The 17,457-nt window shown below is 43.3% G+C and overlaps 1 protein-coding gene across 1 annotated transcript; it reads left to right on the forward strand.

The window, feature by feature from the left end:
* The first annotated feature begins 210 nt into the window (after positions 1–210).
* LOC144773768 (uncharacterized) lies at positions 211–1,776 on the forward strand. Its single transcript, XM_078658889.1, has 2 exons — positions 211–1,074; positions 1,672–1,776. Exons 1-2 carry the CDS (start codon positions 211–213, stop codon positions 1,774–1,776), a joined length of 969 nt encoding a protein of 322 aa, XP_078515015.1.
* Positions 1,777–17,457: the final 15,681 nt, after the last annotated feature.

The raw sequence follows: 17,457 nt of genomic DNA on the forward strand, positions 1-17,457 counted from the left end.
ATCTGAGAACTGCGTCTCTGAACTTCACAGACCGCTCACGATATGCTTTATTAATTGCTACTAAGTTTCTCTGAACAATTTATCTTTTTGATGCGTGAATAAAACGCTTATGTTGCTACTGTCAATGACTGTGTGAAAGAATTAATTAAAGACCAGGGAGAGAAACGCTTACAGTGGTGTCAGAAGTGGGATACTGTCATTTGATACAAAATGACGCAACCAGTGACTGTGCAAGATATGATAACCCAGCTGGCAGAAGGTCAGAGACATTTGCAATTAGTGTTTGAGAAACAGAACGAGAATGCCCAAAAGGAAAGAGAGGTGTTTCAAGCAGCTTTGAGAGAACAAGCAACGTTGTTAACAAGTAACCAGAAAGTTCAAGACACAGCTATTCTCTGTCTTACTGATGTAATTTCTAATGCCCGGGTCCACCCTAATATTCCCGGTAGTGTGTTACAAAAGTTCCAAGAAGGAGAGGACCCTGACTTCTTCTTCACCAATTTTGAAAGGGTTGCTACCACTGCTACTTGGCCTGCAGAAAGATGGGGACAATATGTAGCGCCGTTATTATCTGGGGAGCTACAGGCGGCGTACCAAGCGGCTAACCCAGCTGGAGTAACTCCCTACCCCGAGATAAAGAAAGCAATCCTCGAAAGATTAGGATGTGACCAGGAGTATTATAGGGCCCGTTTTCGTAAGGAGAAGTGGGTTACAGGTGACAATCCCCGAGCGCTATTTTACAGAGTCAGAGACTTGGGAAGTCGGTGGCTGCAACCTAGTACTGCCACCATGGAAGAGGTTACAGAACAAGTTTTTCTAGAACAGTATCTAGAGGCGTTACCTGCCAATACTAGAGCTTGGCTGAAGCAACATCCTGGATTAACGTCCCAATCGGCTATCGAACTAGCTTGTGCTTATCACAGGTCTCCAGACTTCAAAGCCTCTACTGGGAGAGCCCCCATTGTATTTCCTAAACCTACACCCCGGGCTCCCAATGACAGTGTAGAAAAACGCTCCTTTCCTACCACTAGACCCTCACCAAAACCTTTTCCAAAACCCAGCTCTCCTGTTCAGGTAGGACCACAATGTTTTAGATGTGCAGAGTGGGGGCATATATCACGAAACTGTCCCTTAAACAGTGATGGCTCCGAACCAATGGAAGTGGGTTGGTCCCGAGGGCGAATTTTGGTCACGGGTCTATGTAGGAAAACGTACAAGAAAACCATCCGATTAAATAGGAAACCTATTGATGCTTTACTAGACACAGGATGCCACCACACGGTAGTAGTACAAGACTTGGTACTCCTGAATTCTCTATGTGAGGGAGAAACCGTTCTAGTGTCATGTGTTCATGGAGACGTTAAGGAATACCCTTTAGCCAAAGTCTTGCTTGAAATAGACGGTTATCCACAAGTCCAGAGAGTGGGAGTAGTGCCCCGACTCCCTGAGAATATTTTGTTAGGAACAGACCTGCCCAAATTTCATGACTATTTAATGGAAGCCTCGGAACAAGAAGCTAGAGCGGATGGCTACAGGAGGCTCCGTTTTCTAGTGAAAACCTAGTTTAGCCTAGATACCGAGAGCAGAAATCAAAAAAGAAAAAGAGAAGAGACAATGAGTGGTATAACAGTGCCTGTCAGTCTTTTGCTTCATGTTTACTTTCTTCCCCAGAGCATGGAGGAACTCCTGCACGAAGCTTCCGTACAGCTCAGAAAGATGACAGCACCCTCACGAATGCCTGGAATCAAGCAAAAGAGAATGACTCAGAGAAGGTAGGACCCTATTTTTGTATAATACAAGGGTTACTGTATCGAGTAAGTGAAGGAGCAACTGGAAAGGCAGAACAGTGTTTGGTACCAGTGGCCTTTCGAGAACAAGCTTTGCAATTAGCACACAACCAGACGGGTGGGGTTCACTATGGACACGAATTAACTTTGAAGTATTTACTGGATCGGTTTTACTGGCCGGGGGTGTATCGAGAAACTGCTAGGTTTTGTGCTACATGTCCAAAATGTCAGATGATAAATCCTTCCAAAGACAAGAAAGTACCCCTTTGTCCTTTGCCCATTATCGATGTGCCATTTCAGCGTGTAGGGATGCACTTGGTAGGTCCGTTAATTCCTTCAGCGAGAGGGCATCAATATATCTTAGTGCTAGTAGACTATGCAACAAGATATCCGGAGGCTATACCTCTGACCAGCATGACTACGCTAACTGTAGCTCAGGCTATGATATATTTCTTCTCCCGAGTAGGATTTCCATTGGAATTGTTGACAGATCAGGGAACTCCTTTTATGGCAAAACTCATGAAGGAAGTATGTTACCTTTTGGGAGTCCAACAGATTAGAACGGCAGTCTATCACCCCCAGACCGATGGTTTGGTAGAAAGATATAACCGAACAATTAAGACCATCCTGAAGAAGCTGATAAGCAAGACAGGAAAGGATTGGGACAGAAAGTTACCTCTAGTACTCTTTGCCATTAGAACCCATGAACAGATATCCACGGGATTCTCCCCATTCGAGTTGTTGTTTGGGAGAAAACCCCGTACCTTACTCGACATGGCAGCTGAGCAGTGGACTGAGGATGAGGATGAGGGGAAACCACTGTTAGGATACATGCAGACCCTTAAAGAAACCTTAGCCACACTATGGGATACTGTCCACTGAAACATGGACAAAGCACAAAATAGACAAAAAGAGCAGTATGATAAAACAAGCCAGTTGAGGGTACTGAGGGTGGGAGACAAAGTACTGATTCTACTCCCTTCTTCGGATAAGATATTATTGGCTACCTGGCAAGGACCATATACCATTACCCAGAAAGTTACACCCGTTTCATACAGAGTAGCGGTACCACACACTAACAAGGTGGGGCAAACATACCACATTAATTTACTGAAGAAATGAGAAGAACCAAGTGCAGGATCCCCAGAGACCGAGGTAGTCCAATCCATAAATCATGTGACCATCACTCCGCTGGAGTTACCTCAGGAGATGGAAAGGGGTGAACAGGAGGAACGACCAGCCATGGGTTCCCGATTATCTGTAGAAGAAAAACGACAATTAGAACGGTTACTTGACCAATACCCCGAACTTAGTTCAGGAACACCGTGAAGAACGTCCCTGGTAGCCCATGATATTGTTACCGCCCCAGGAAGAGTGGTGAATGTGAGACCCTACCGAATACCTGAGGCTAGGAGAGGGGCGGTAGAAGAAGAAATAGAAAAGATGCTACAGACAGGTATCATTGAACCTTCCAAGAGTAATTGGCGCTCTCCCATAGTTTTGGTACCGAAACCGGATGGTAGCATCCGTTTCTGCATTGACTTTCGCCAAGTAAATGCTCATTCGAAATTTGACAACTATCCAATGCCTCAAGTAGACGAGCTAATTGAGAAACTGGGGGAGGCTAGGGTGATGTCCACCATTGATTTAACCAAAGGTTATTGGCAAATACCTCTGACGGAGACAGCTCAAGAAAAGACAGCCTTTTCTACCCCCTCAGGGTTATATCAATTCAAAGTGATGCCATTTGGGCTACATGGAGCCCCGGCTACTTTTCAGAGACTTATGGACATATTATTAAAAACCCATCACAATTATGCCGTTGCTTATTTGGATGACATTGTTGTATACAGCCCTGATTGGAAAACACATCTAGAACACTTAAAAAACGTATTTGAAACCTTGGCCCAGGCAGGATTAACTATGAATCCAAAGAAGACCACTCTGGGTACCCATCAGATAAACTATTTAGGTTACACCATAAGTAAAGGAACCTTAAAACCCCAAGTTGACAGACTGGAAGCTATCCGAAATATTCCCCGACCAACCACCAGAAAAGAAGTACGTGCTTTCCTGGGGTTAGTCGGATATTATCGAAGATTTATTCCCCAGTTATCTGACGTGGCCAGCCCTCTCACAGACTTATTGAGAGGAAAACCTTCAAGAGCAAAAATCGAGTGGGGCCCAACACAAGAGAAAAGTTTTGAAACCCTAAAGACTGTACTGTGCCAAGCCCCAATTTTGACTTGTCCCGATTACAAAAAGACATTTGTCCTGCAAACAGACGCCTCAGATAAAGGACTGGGAGCTGTATTTTCTCAACCAGATGATCAAGGATTACTTAAACCAGTGCTGTTTCTGAGTCGCAAACTATTCCTGAGGGAGACACGCTATGCCACCATGGAGAAAGAGTGCTTGGCCATCAAGTGGGCCATGGAATCTTTACAGTACTATTTGTTGGGCAGAACTTTCTTTTTAGTTACCGACCATGCTCCTCTAACTTGGTTAGCCACCGATAAGGAAACCAATGCTAAAGTGTTAAGATGGTTTTTAGCCTTACAGCCTTTTTCATTTCAGACTCTGCATATGCCAGGAAAGTTCCAAGGGAATGTAGATTATCTCTCCAGATTTCCGACAGCTGAATGGCCCGATCGGCCATCTCCAGAAGAGAGGCAATGTGATAGAGAGCACCCTATCACCCAGGCTAAGGGGAACTTCAAGATGGTGTCCAGTGGTCCACCTCAACCAGAGGCATCAAGCGGTCTAGTCTACGGAGCACGAGAGGAACAGAAGCCCGGAAAGGAGTTAAAAGGGAACCGTTGGCTCAGCTGTGGGCCGTCTGGTGATTGGAGACCCGGAGGAAACGCAGCTGTGACGGACAGCGGCAGGGGAGGAGACGGACCTACGCAGCACCGAGCATCAGATGACGAAGTTCATGGAGACGGAGTGGAAAGTCCAGCCAGTGGAAGCACAGAGTCGTCGACGGAACGGCGGAGCTGACCTACGGGAGGTTTCCCCAACACACACCGCGCTCGTATCCGGCTGTCCCTCCGAGCAACAGGACACCGCGATACCCACTGCTACAGTCACCGGGGACCGTAGCCCCAGGCAAGTGACGTGGGGAGAATGGTGGAGGAGGAGGTTGGAGGGCACAGGACTGTTGGGCTTGTGGCATAAATAAAGTTGTGCACGCTGCATGCAACCACTTTTGTCTTCACTTCCCATTGCCTTGTTACCCCGACCCTTCGTCCGACTTAGGAAATCCCTAACCTCGGTGACCCCAAAGTATTGGTAACGGGTGCATGCATAAAGCTTTAAGAATCTATACAGTTCGTGATGGTAGTATTCTTCTGTTTGCTTTTTGGGAAACGCCGGTACGAGTGACTTGCCAGCACGAGTGACCAAGGAGAAGAGAATCTGAGAACTGCGTCTCTGAACTTCACAGAATGCTCCCGATATGCTTTATTTATTGCTACTAAGTTTCTCTGAACAATTTATCCTTTTGACGCGTGAATAAAACGCTTATGTTGCTACTGTCAATGACTGTGTGAAAGAATTAATTAAAGACCAGGGAGAGAAACGCTTACAAGTATGTTGGTGCAAACAGATACTAGAAACAGTTCAATTTAAGTCAATTAAAAAGAATTATGTTTCCCTAGCTGGGAAAGTATGGAAACATACAGAAAGATTCATGTTTTTTCTAAGTATCTAAGGAGTACATGTAATTGTAAGCATGTGATACTTGTCTTAATGCAGGGATTCCAGAATCCCTGGTATTATTAGGTCATACTGTGGACAAGGATTACATTTTGTGCAAAACAACGTCCTGAGGGCAGTTCAGTTTCATTTCGAACAGTGCAGGAGGTCCAGACCCACAACTAATGACAGCATGAGCTTCAATTCACCTGGGGACATATTTATGAGCATCATTTTTTTGATGCTATGGGTACCCAAACTATAAAATCACACCTGTGAGACCAAGCAAAGTCTATTTGCATTGCTATGAATAGCTTCATAGATACTGAATAAGGCAAGGCAGTGCAAATCGCTGTGCTTTACTCTGCAGGAGAGTGGCCATCCTCAGTCTTTGCGATGGGTGTTTCTACACAACACAATTGGATTTTGAGGCTTTCCCAGATTTACAAAACCATGTAAACCTGGGGATACAACAAAACTTTACGCCTCCCCAGGAGAAGTGCAACATCTGCATCACACATGGAAAAAGGAAAAGGACTCCCAGGATTGTCTTTGTGCAAGAAGGTGCCTCTTCTTGGCCAAAAACAATGTTGCCACAACACAGGGTGCATCAGGGTGCAATAGTACCTACATTGGTGTTAGTCTGCCAAACCAGTGCTAGTGTGGGGGAAAGTATTGGATAAATATGCCCTTCCACTTTGATGTGGGCCAGCGCAGGAACGTGACTTGCTAAGCTGCCTTACACCAAAACCCCATAAATGAGGCCCTTGGGATATACAAAAAACTGTCCCATTATTGGTTAGCTTCTGAGAAATGGGATATAATAGCAGGAATTGGTGGTTTCACAGTGCCCCATGTCTTGTTACCAATTACTGGGCATGTTCTCAGTCTCTTACAGTTGCCCTGCCTTTAGCAGATGAAATGTTTAAGTGAAAACAAAATGCCAATTATCCTCCAATTCATGTAATTCCTGGATGGGTAACTTCAGTTACAAACTGAATCTGGAACTACTGCCCTCTTAGAGGGAGTTTCTATGTTAATTTTTCACTGTTTAACATTTTCCATATGATAATATTGAGAGCATTTGTGCGATTCATTATTATGAGATTTCACTTGTTTAATTACTCTTTTGACTTTTAAATAGCCCAGGGTCTGATTTAGAGTGTGTTGTACTGGTACTCCATCAAAAATCGATGGATAACCCGTCCACTTTATCACATGTGCTTTATATCTTAATGTGCTTGGTATAAGGCAGACAGGATATCTGTCACGTTTGTGACGGAATACCCATCCGCAAAAACTCTAAATCAGACTCTTCGCTTGAATCTTTTTGTTTGTATTTTATTTCTGAGGAAGAGAAGCTGCCATGGGTGAGACACAGGTTCCTCACATAAAGTATAATCTAATTTTCATGCACTCATTTTACTGCAAAACCTTTTGTAAGAGAAAAACCACTGGAATTATGTTTCAAGGGAGGATTACATTAAATTATATTATGCAGCGATTAAAAGGAGAATTATGCGGTGTAATACAGCACATCTTTTTATATTATTCATTGTTTTCTTCATTTTTAGACATGATAACGCTGTCTGGACAAGTATATCACATTATCAGTGTCAGTTCAACAAACAAATACAATAATAAGCAGATGCTAGATGACCAGGAAGCTTTGGAAAGTACATTCCACTGCGCAGGAACTCCTGTCGCCACGTTTTTAGTAAGTTTTGACCCGTGTAAGCTAGAAACAGAAACGTTTCCTTAAAGCTGTTGATTATGCAGAAGATGAAAGATTATAAGGCAAATGTATTACTCCATAATTGCGTGGAAACACCGTGGCCGCAAAATCGCAAAATTCCAGTGGCCCTGCGGAAAAGCCTTGGTGCATCAAAAAGCACGTGTGAATGAGCAATTTGGATTCAGTACCCATCTCCACAAACATTTAAACGTTATTACCATATTCACAAATGCCCCTGAAGACAACTTGATGGCGTGTTTACATTGCTGATAAAAGCATTCTAATCATTGTATGAGATATGAGTGTATTTAAGGATTGTTATTCCTGTCCTTCAAAGTGTGACATGGTAATAATACTACGGCTAGATTAGTTCCCGAGCAAACAAACGTCTCTTCAAGGGGGGTCAACATTTCCTCATTTAGCATTCCATATAATTCTCTGAAAACCAGACAACATGAAATATGTTCACAAAACAGAATTCAAAAATATGTATTTACTATTTTATATGCTTTACTTAAAATAAACATGGCGAGTAAGGTTGTTAATTCGAGTCATGACAAGTATAGAGATAATTTCCACTACGGTTCTGTAATTTACATCAATCATAAAATAGAAAGCGTATTTTATGTAAACAAAAACCATAAAAGCCATTTTTTTAACATTTCGAAAAATATAAATACCACCCAAGGCCCTGTCCTTGGATTCAGTATCTAGTGGGAAGGATAGCTGCAGGGTATAACATAGATTATACATTTAAATCTACATCTCTGCTAGCACAGCACAATAATGTGTGGAACAGTTCCTACATCTGAATAAACCTAAACACGTTTTTCTGACAGCTAAGAAGCTAATTTGCACATTAAGTGAGGGCTTTTTTAATTCAATGTTGCAGCTATACATGTATATTTAGATAAAAGGTTCAGTGTGATAAAATTGGAAATATTTTTCAGACACTTTTGTTAACTATTTGCTAATTACATGTTAACAGAAAAGGTCAGTGTTAGTCTGCCATAGAGGAAAGAACTCAAGTCAATTAATTGCAAGTTGATAAAAGGTCATTTCAAACCTGTTTAAAAAATAATGCTTAAGTGAGTGTTCACAGTAAAATAGGCACATATACATTATGATATTTTGGGTGTTTTGATATTTGAACTATGTAGCCCAATGACTGGTTTGGAATGGTTGATTCAATGTAGCAAAATATAGAGTTTGTGCCTCATCTGCTAAGGGGTGTCCGGAGTTCTCTACCAACACCGTGTTTGCCATGTTCTATTTGAACCAAGAAAACAGGGTTAACAACACTGAGGTTCTATCGAACCAATTCGCACATTGTAAAGACTGCAATGATACTAGAACCAGCACTAAGGGACTGATTTAGAGTATGGTGGACAGGATAAGACACCATAAAAAGTGTCTGCTGTATTTTACACATATTTCCGCTGTTGGTGAAACCGTGGTGAACCTCAAACTGAAAAGAATAGAACAACGACCCCCAAACTCTAGGAGAAAACACCCAGGGTGTCTGGGTTAATTATGTTTAGTTTATCAAATGTTGAGAGTTCATTTTCGGAAACAAAAACCTTTTGTGAGCAACCATCTGAAACACAGTGGGTGCTCACCAGGTGTCTTCAGAGGAGCCACCGTAACCGCAGCTCGGGGCAAGTTGCTATCTCTTAATGTGGGGGGGTGGCAGTCCAGCCAGGAGGCCGAGAAAATACTTGACCACTATGATGGACAGCTGGACACCCACCAAAGAAGAAATTAGGCTCTTTGTTTTGGAAATAAAATTTATTGTAGAGACCCACGTGCTTTTCAAATTTCATTGCCAGCTTTACAACATATGCTGTGATTGAGGACTACCATCACTGACACGCTTTGATTGCACATAGAAGAATAAAGATGTGTTATTCTAAGCTCCATGTGTAGCGTGGTCATTGGCGAGTAACCGGTTTGGAGAGGATCCTGCAACTGGTGATGAGAAAGGGTATAAGTAACCCAAAGATCAACAGTGCTCTCCCAGAGAGTTTGCTGTGGTCCAGCAAACTGCTTGTGGGTGCCATTTGTGCTTCCGTCAAAGTGCAGAGATCCGACATTTGGCCTATGTGGAGTCAAAGCGAAGCCCCAGTCTATGTATGTATGTATGTATGTATTTATTTATTTGTTAAGCGCGACTGCCACCCAAAGGGTATCCGGGCGCTGTAAAGCATTTGAAGGTAATGAAAGTTTCACTAAGATGTTTAAACATCGTTGGCTGAAAACCTGCTGCTGAAGGCCGCAAAGAGAGGTACCAGGCAACTACACAACCTAAAGCCATCTATCATATGGAGTGATGATGCTGCAAGCAGAAGCACTGCAAGGCAGAGCTCAAACATCTGTCAGGCAGTACAAAGAGACACAAACAAGCAATGAAATTCAAATACAGGAAATGGCCATCTGCTTACCAGAACTGAGCAAAGAGAATCATTGTGCCACAGAGCTGGTGGAAGTGACCCCATAGGAAGCCCTTGGGGTGCGCTTGCAGTACTGTCGATACCCGAAGCAGCACACCACCAAAGCTGGTGGGTGGTGGCTCAGAACAACTCAAAAGGTCTCCTGAAAGCAAAGAGCTCCCATGGAGACCAAGAGGGAGGTCAAGGTTCCTCAGAATGTCCTAGATGACCCAGAGGCCAGCACAGTCGAGGGACTTACTGATGATATAGATGATGCAGGTCCTAGCGGGCAGTAGACCGTGTCAGAGAGAACTCCACCCTCGGTGTCAGTCAATCTTCTAATTTGTTAGAATGCAGCAGCCTCCTTGAAACAACCACTGCCATTTGATACCACCAAAAATATGAATTTTTGGTGACAGATAGACTGCTTGTATAGATAAATTTGATGATTTCATTGATTCAATAGAAGAAAGATAACAAGAAGATTATCTAGTACCTTAAGAATCTTCCTGTAGAAGGTGTAAAAGAAGCAACCATATCAGTTGAGGCGAATTAACATCAAACAAAGTTGACGGACATCTAAATCTTAGTCAAACAGTTATACAGGATCAATGTCAAGTGAAAGTGAAAGTGAAGAAGATGGTTGTGCCATGTTGATGTTTACCTCTGAGAAACGTGCACATGCTGGACTGATCACATGTGAGGAAAAATGATGATCCAAGAAAAGTCGACATGACAAAGCACCAAAGTCGTTCAATTATTGTCAGAAAATCACACTAAAAGTTAACGGTTGCTCAATACCTTTCATTATCGAATCAATGGTAGTGCATTAATAAATATTATGCGTGAGGAGAAGTATAATGAACGGTTTCCATTGCCCCGACTTACACCATTGAAAACAAAAGTGTATTAGTGGGCTGCTTTGATACCGCTAAATAGTCATGGTTCATTTGTAGCAATGATGAAACAAAAGGAAAACAAAAGTGCAGGCACCAAGTCAGGTACTTGAAGATATGGTGTAAAGCGCCTGTTTACTCAGCTTGATCACAGCTGCTGATACAGGACTGATTTTGTCTTGTATTGTAATTGAATTTATATAGTGCTCACTACCCCTGACGAGGTGTTAAAGTGCTTTTTCGGCAAGTAGCACTCTACTCCAGAACCCATAAAGGATTAGTGTTGAATTAGTATAGTGAAATATGAAAGTATTTGGAGTGGTGGATAGGTTAGTCAGTTATTTGGATTCGGAAGGATAGCAGAGGGATAGAAGAGGGGAACATGTTTGCATTTATATAGCGCTTGTTTTCCCTGATGGGGTGTTGAAACACTTTTTTTGGTGAGTAGCACGCTTCTCCGGAACCCATAAAGGATTAATGGCAAATTAGTATGGTGAAATATGAAAGCAATTTGAGTGGTGGATATTAATCAGTTATTTGGATTGAGAAGAATGGCAGATGGACAGAGGGAAAAAGGTTTGCATTTATATAGCACTTGTTACCCATGATGGGGTGTTGAAGTGATTTTTTGGCGAGTAGCACACTACTCCGGTACCCATAAAGGATTAGTGGTAAATTAGTAGGGTGAAATATGAAAATAATTTCAGTTATTTGGATTGAGAAGGATAGCGGAGGGATAGAAGAAGGAAAAAGGTTTGCATTTATATAGCGCTTGGCGCCCCTAAAGTGATGTTGAAGTACTCTTTTGGTGAGGAGCACGCTACCTCAGGACATCTAAAAGGATTAGTGGTGAATTACTATAGTGAAATATGAAAGTAATTTGTGTGGTGGATATGTTATTTAGTTATTTAGATAGTGAAGGGTAGAGGAGGGATAGACGAGGGAAAAAAGGTTTGCATTTATATAGTGCTTGCTACTTCTGATGAGGTGTTGAAGCGCTTTTTTTGGCGAGTAGCATGCTACTCTGGAACCCATAAAGGATAAGTGGTGAATGAGTATAGTGAAATAGTGAGAAGTGGACATGTTAGTCTGTTATTTTGATTGAAAAAGATAGTGGAGGGTTAGGAGAATGAAGGATTTAGACTTTGTTTGTGTTTGTTTTGGAGGTCATAGCAGTAGGAAGAGGCTTGGGATGAGTAAAAAGGGATGTGGAGGAGAATAGTCAGAGGGAAATGTTTAGAAAAGCTTGTTTTGGGGATCTGTATAGTAAAAGAGGTGTCAGATGGTTCAAGGAGGGGTAGAGTATGGGAGAGTCTAGAAAGGGCTATCTTGGGGATCATAGTAGTGGTATGGGGTTTGGGATGAATGAGAGAGTGGATGTAGAGGATATATTGATAGAGGTACAGGGTGAGAAATAGGGTTGAAATAGGGTAGTGCATTGGAAAAAGTAGTGGAAAGAGGTTTGAGATGAGTCAGAGAGTTGAGGTAGAACAAATCTTGAGAGAGGAGTAGGATGAGGAATAGGGTAGTGTATTGGAAATGCTGAATTAGAAGAAAGTAATAAATAAATAGATCCATAAGTTCATGGAAAGTATATAGATGCATAAAGGAAGTAAGTATATGTAGATTAAAGATATTGATAGAGATATAGGGTGAGAAATAGGGTAGTGCATTCAATATGCTTTTTTGGCAGAAACGTTATACATATATAGATCCAAATACATGGAAGGTATATAGATGCATAAAGGAAGTAAGTACATGTAGATTAAAGATGCATTAGATAAACTCTGGTTTTCAAGTGTCTTTTATTTTATTTTAATTTTTAAAAGCATAATTATTCTACATGTTTCTACAAAGCAATACACATATATAGGTATATAACTATAGCACAAATAAATGCTTACATAAAGAGGGATGTGCTGTATATTTATGTTTGCATATGGTGCTTGTTAGACCTGTTAGCCCTCTGGGTGGTCCCTCCTATATTTTGTTTTTTTTCTTTTCCTCCCCTTTCTGCCTCCTACATTTTATTTCCCCCTTTTTCGTCCACCATACTTTTTATCGGTGATGTCCTTAGAGCTCTGGGTGCCTCATTAATTTTACACCATGACGGGGCACAGGTGTTCTTTTAAAATGGAGGTGGTACTGAGGTGATCCTTTACAAAATGGTTGCTTCCAACTGCCAAAGAATTTTACCTCAGGAACTGACCCATAGACTAGTGAGAGGGATCTAGGACCTTCTGGCCCATTCTAGTGACCTGGGTTCAGGGGCATATAAGGTCAGCACCTGGGCGGCCATTTTGTTTCATCAGAGAGCTAGCTGGAGTGCAGGCTGAAGCGTCAGGGGAGTGGAAAACTTAGGGGGTTGACTTCCTTTAAGGGTTGAGTCCTTTCTGCTGTCATCACCCCCGGCCTTAGACCTGACCCGGTGTAAACACACCTTTATCGAATTCTGCCCTGGGAACTCCACAGAATAGGAGAAACTGACGCTTTCCCTGAATCAAATTAAGTGACTGCTGGGGCTTGTGCTGAGTCAAGAGTGCTGCCCCCTTGAGGTCCCTCAGTAAGAAGAGCCGTTCTTTTTCCGACCCTGAGAAACCCTATTTAGAGAAGGAACGGTGAACCTCTGTCACCCCCCGTTTCCTGAATGATCTGTCCCCTTACCTGCGCTGAGGAGCGCAGTTCGAGAGCCACTTCCCCCCTCCTTCCAGGGACGGGACTGCCGGGGACCTGTTGAGCGGCATCGGAGTTGGAGGTGCCCGGGTGGGAGTTGCGCCCCCTTTTCAGATAGGGAGGAGACTGTGTGAGAGGTGCCGCAGGAGCCGCTGCTGACTAGCTCCAAGGCGGCCGCATAGCTCCGAGGCGTCACCCTCCCGCACAGGCCCAGCAGGGATCTAGTCAGCATGTCAGAGGGGCGGCACCTCAGAACCGCCACTTCCCTCCCGCGCAGGCCCAGTGAAGCGAAGCTTTTACCCGAGAGGCGGAGGAAGTGTCTTGGGGGAGTGATCGTGCTGAGGAGGAGTCAGCTGGAAGGTGAAGCGGTAGCGTCTTCCCTCCCGCGCAGGCCCAGAGAGTAAGTCGGCCTGGCTGGGGAGAGAGCGGACGCTAAGAGAAGAGTCTGCCTGTGGTGAGGTGACGACTCCCGCTGCACGGGTTAGCTGAATCAGGACAAACATCACTTCTGCCATAAGTAAGTCGGGTTCTGGGAGCTGGGGAAGGACATCAAAACGGAGGCATCGCCACAGGGTATTATAAAGGGACTGTTTCCTGGAAACCTGAAGGGAACTGGCAAATCGGCCAGGGGAGCCTGTACTGGAAAGACTAACATTCTGGAACTAGTGAGCTACCATTAATAGCACTATTGCTGGCTCATTACTCGAGAAAACTGGTAGCCAGAACACCACGGGTGATCTACTTAAACGCCTGATCTTGCTGGAATTTAATGCCTGTTCTTATCTGCTTGAGGGTGAATCGACCTGATATTTATCAATGCATTATCTGAACTTATTATAAGGGAAGTGTCAAATGCTTTTCAAGGTTTAAGATTGTGCACTCTTGCTTCTCTGAATTGAGGGGGGGTGTGTTCTTACTGCAAACTTGAAATTCAAACCGCAAAAGTACGGACTGAAATATAGCTCATTGGAGGGGATTACTGAATCTTGCCATTAGACAATAAGGTTCTAAAACCAAATGTAATGATGAATTTATAAGGATACTGGAAATCACATGTGGAAATGCTTGCTATATGTAAACAACGCCTGGTTGACGGGGTAAGACCATTCAAAGAATTTTTATAAAGCGTTCCGTATTTTTCTAATCAGGTGTAGTGTCATTTTTAGTGGATGGGCGCTGCATTGCTGTTTGGAGTGTGACGCAAGCATAACACAATTGCCTTTGAGAATAGACCTTCCTACTCTGTGCCAGGCTACCCTATGTGGACTGGTAACCCCAGGTCCAACATAATTGGTGTTCAGCGGTGGGATCAGAGCTTGTGCTTGAGTCCACTTAGCAGTAGCCTAGTGTGCACCACGTACCTACACCTGGAGTTTTCTCCTGGCGGACTCCCTAATTAGAAGTTTTGTTTTTCCAAATTCTTTTCTGGTGGTGGGTGGAGGTAGCCCTTAATTAACGCCCCTTTCTTAAATTCTTCAAAGTGACTGTCTGAGACCCCGTTGGCAAAATGGAACTTGAATTGGAGGAGTTGGAGACCTACACTGTGGCCCAACTCAGGGAATTTTGCCAGAGAAAGGGGGTGTTCTTCAAGCGTGGTGTGAAAAAGGGGGAACTCCAAACCAGCTTGAGAACATGGGTGGCAGCCCATCCAGATGGGAAGGAGGAGGAGGAAGAGGGGGATCGTGTCACTGTCATTGGAGTGGATGTACTGTACCAAACCGAAGGGGGGAACCTACTAACAGGTCCCAGGACACTTTCGAGGGAGGGCAGTAGTGTCTCTGTAAGGAGCTTGACCGAAGCCAAATTAGCTCACCGGAGAGAGAAAAGGCAGTGGAAGTGGGAGCTAGCTAAGTTGGAGAAGGAGAGGGAGGAAAAGAGGCTGGCTCATGAATTGAGTTTAAAGGAGTTAGACCTCAAGGCCCTGCAAATGGGGACTCCTAGTACTCCTGTTGGTGGCAGCATACCTAAAGAAATCATAAGGTAATCCAGACCCTATTTGCCAAAAGACGTAGTCGCCAGTTACAGTGTAGGGGACAATTTGCGAAATGGTTGGCTGCCTATGAGGTCACGCTAAGAGCCCATGGGATATCAGGAAGTCACTGGGGGGTGGCCTGTACAAATATATGCCTCCAGTAGGGAGGGATGCACTTCTAGCCCTAGAGCAGGAGGAACAGACTAACTACCCCTCCATGAAAGTGGCGCTGATCAGGAAGTTTGGGCTGACTCCTGAGAAATACAGACAGAAATTCAGGAACAGCCACAAACTGGCTACACAGAACTGGGTGGATTTCCTACACTATGCCAAGAAGGCCCTAGAGGGTTGGGTGCAAGGCAGCGAGGTGGGGTACTATGAGGGGTTGTATGATCTAATCCTAAAGGAGCACCTACTCGAGAAATGTTTTCCAGAGCTGCAACAACACCTGGTGGACAGCAAGCTGACCAGTCCCAGGAAGCTTGCTGAGGAGGCGGACATCTGGGCTAGTACCCGGGTGTCCTCAAAGGGGACTGAAGGGGATTCCCAAAGGACTGGCCCGGGCGCTCCCCAGAAGAAAGAGGGGGGAGATAAGAAGAGGGAGTTCTCAAAAGGCCCCAAAACAGTTTCCAAGGAAAGGGATCAGGATTAATTCCTAGGGCCAACCCGCCGAAAAACCCTCATCCTGACCATTGTCAGCAGCCAAGGGTTGTCCGCTGTTATGAATGTGGTGGGGTTGGGTACTATAAAGGAGATGTCAAGTGCCCAAAGAGCAATACTTTATGGGTATAGGATCGTGCACCGCTTTTACTTGTATTTTTAAACTTTGTTTTCGTGCCTCCAGGGTTCACTCCCAGTCTGGAGTGATACGTAAACAATAAAAAGTAGCAGCTATACCTAATCGGGTAATGCTGTCCCCCTGGGCACCGATATGTGCTGAGCAACCAGCTCTGAGTTCAATGCAACTGTTTGATTCAAATGAATAAAAACGTGATGCTAGTTCAAATTGAATTGGTTACTCCATATTTTCATTTTATTTCTCTGAAATCCAATGCATTTCGGCAGTGATATCTGCCTTCATCAGGGAAACATTATATCTACAATAATCGAAGGAAATGTAAATCAAATTAGCATCCGTGATTTCATTAAATTCATTACAAGTACTTCTTTTAATGTTAGAATATGTTCTCCTAAACTGCTCTGATGCACGTAACTAAATGATAATCCGCTTTCAATTAAGCTAGTAATAAAATATTTCAACTATCAACACTCTGTTTGTTATATACTTCTCCTGCGCAAGCGTAGTGCTATAGGTGGGTTTCTCATGTGCTATAAGGTCCGTCTGAACACACAGGACAGTAGCACGCATACGAATATAAAAAAGAAAAACCACGATTAAGAATATGCAGTATGAAGAAATTACCATCTCCACGGACAGGAGAGCGGAAACCTTTGCTTACTCGCTTGAAGCTAGCGAGAAAATATATTCTTTAATTCAAACAACGGACAAAGAACAAGTATATACAAAAAACAAAGAACAACAAATAAAACATCTATTATATCTAACAAGAAAGGAGATCAACCAGAGAATGCACGCATCCACCATGATTAAATATCATAAAGCGCAACGAATACCTCGAGGCCTCAGAATATCACTCAAACCCAGTTTATGTAAAAATTCAAAAAATTTCACCGAGAAATGGTACGCTATTTTGAATAAATGTAGTTTGGATCTTATTTTACTGATCATAGAGGAATTGGCACAAATACTTGAAGAACTCAAACAAGATATGGAACAAACCAAAGCAGAATTAGGTAAATTGATCTCACCTGAAAAATTAGCTACGATCCTAGAGGACATAAATACGCAACTAATAAAACACTCACAAGAAGTCAACGAGCGCAAATTACGCAAGTATAAGCGAGATACATTGGACTACAAATTACAAGAAGTATACACATGGGCGGAGGTCTACGCAAGAAAAAGACAAACCAAAGGCTATACGTCCCACACAGATACATCCTCAACGGATAGCGAAAGAACAACTCAAACCAAAAGTAGACCACAGAAAGAACAACAGCAAAAAGAACAAGCAACTACATCATCAGCGGTATCTTTTTTAGAGGAAGGCCGACCAGAAACAGAAGACTCCGGAGGGGACGCAGAAAAAGAAACGGGATCAAACCAACCCCAAACACGATCAGCATTAACCAAAAAGGAGAAGAAGAAACAATTACTGACACAGAAAACTTAGTGATAAACATTTCG

This window comes from Lissotriton helveticus, chromosome 8 (genome assembly GCF_964261635.1).
Source record: "Lissotriton helveticus chromosome 8, aLisHel1.1, whole genome shotgun sequence".
In the NCBI taxonomy this organism is placed as follows: domain Eukaryota; kingdom Metazoa; phylum Chordata; class Amphibia; order Caudata; family Salamandridae; genus Lissotriton; species Lissotriton helveticus.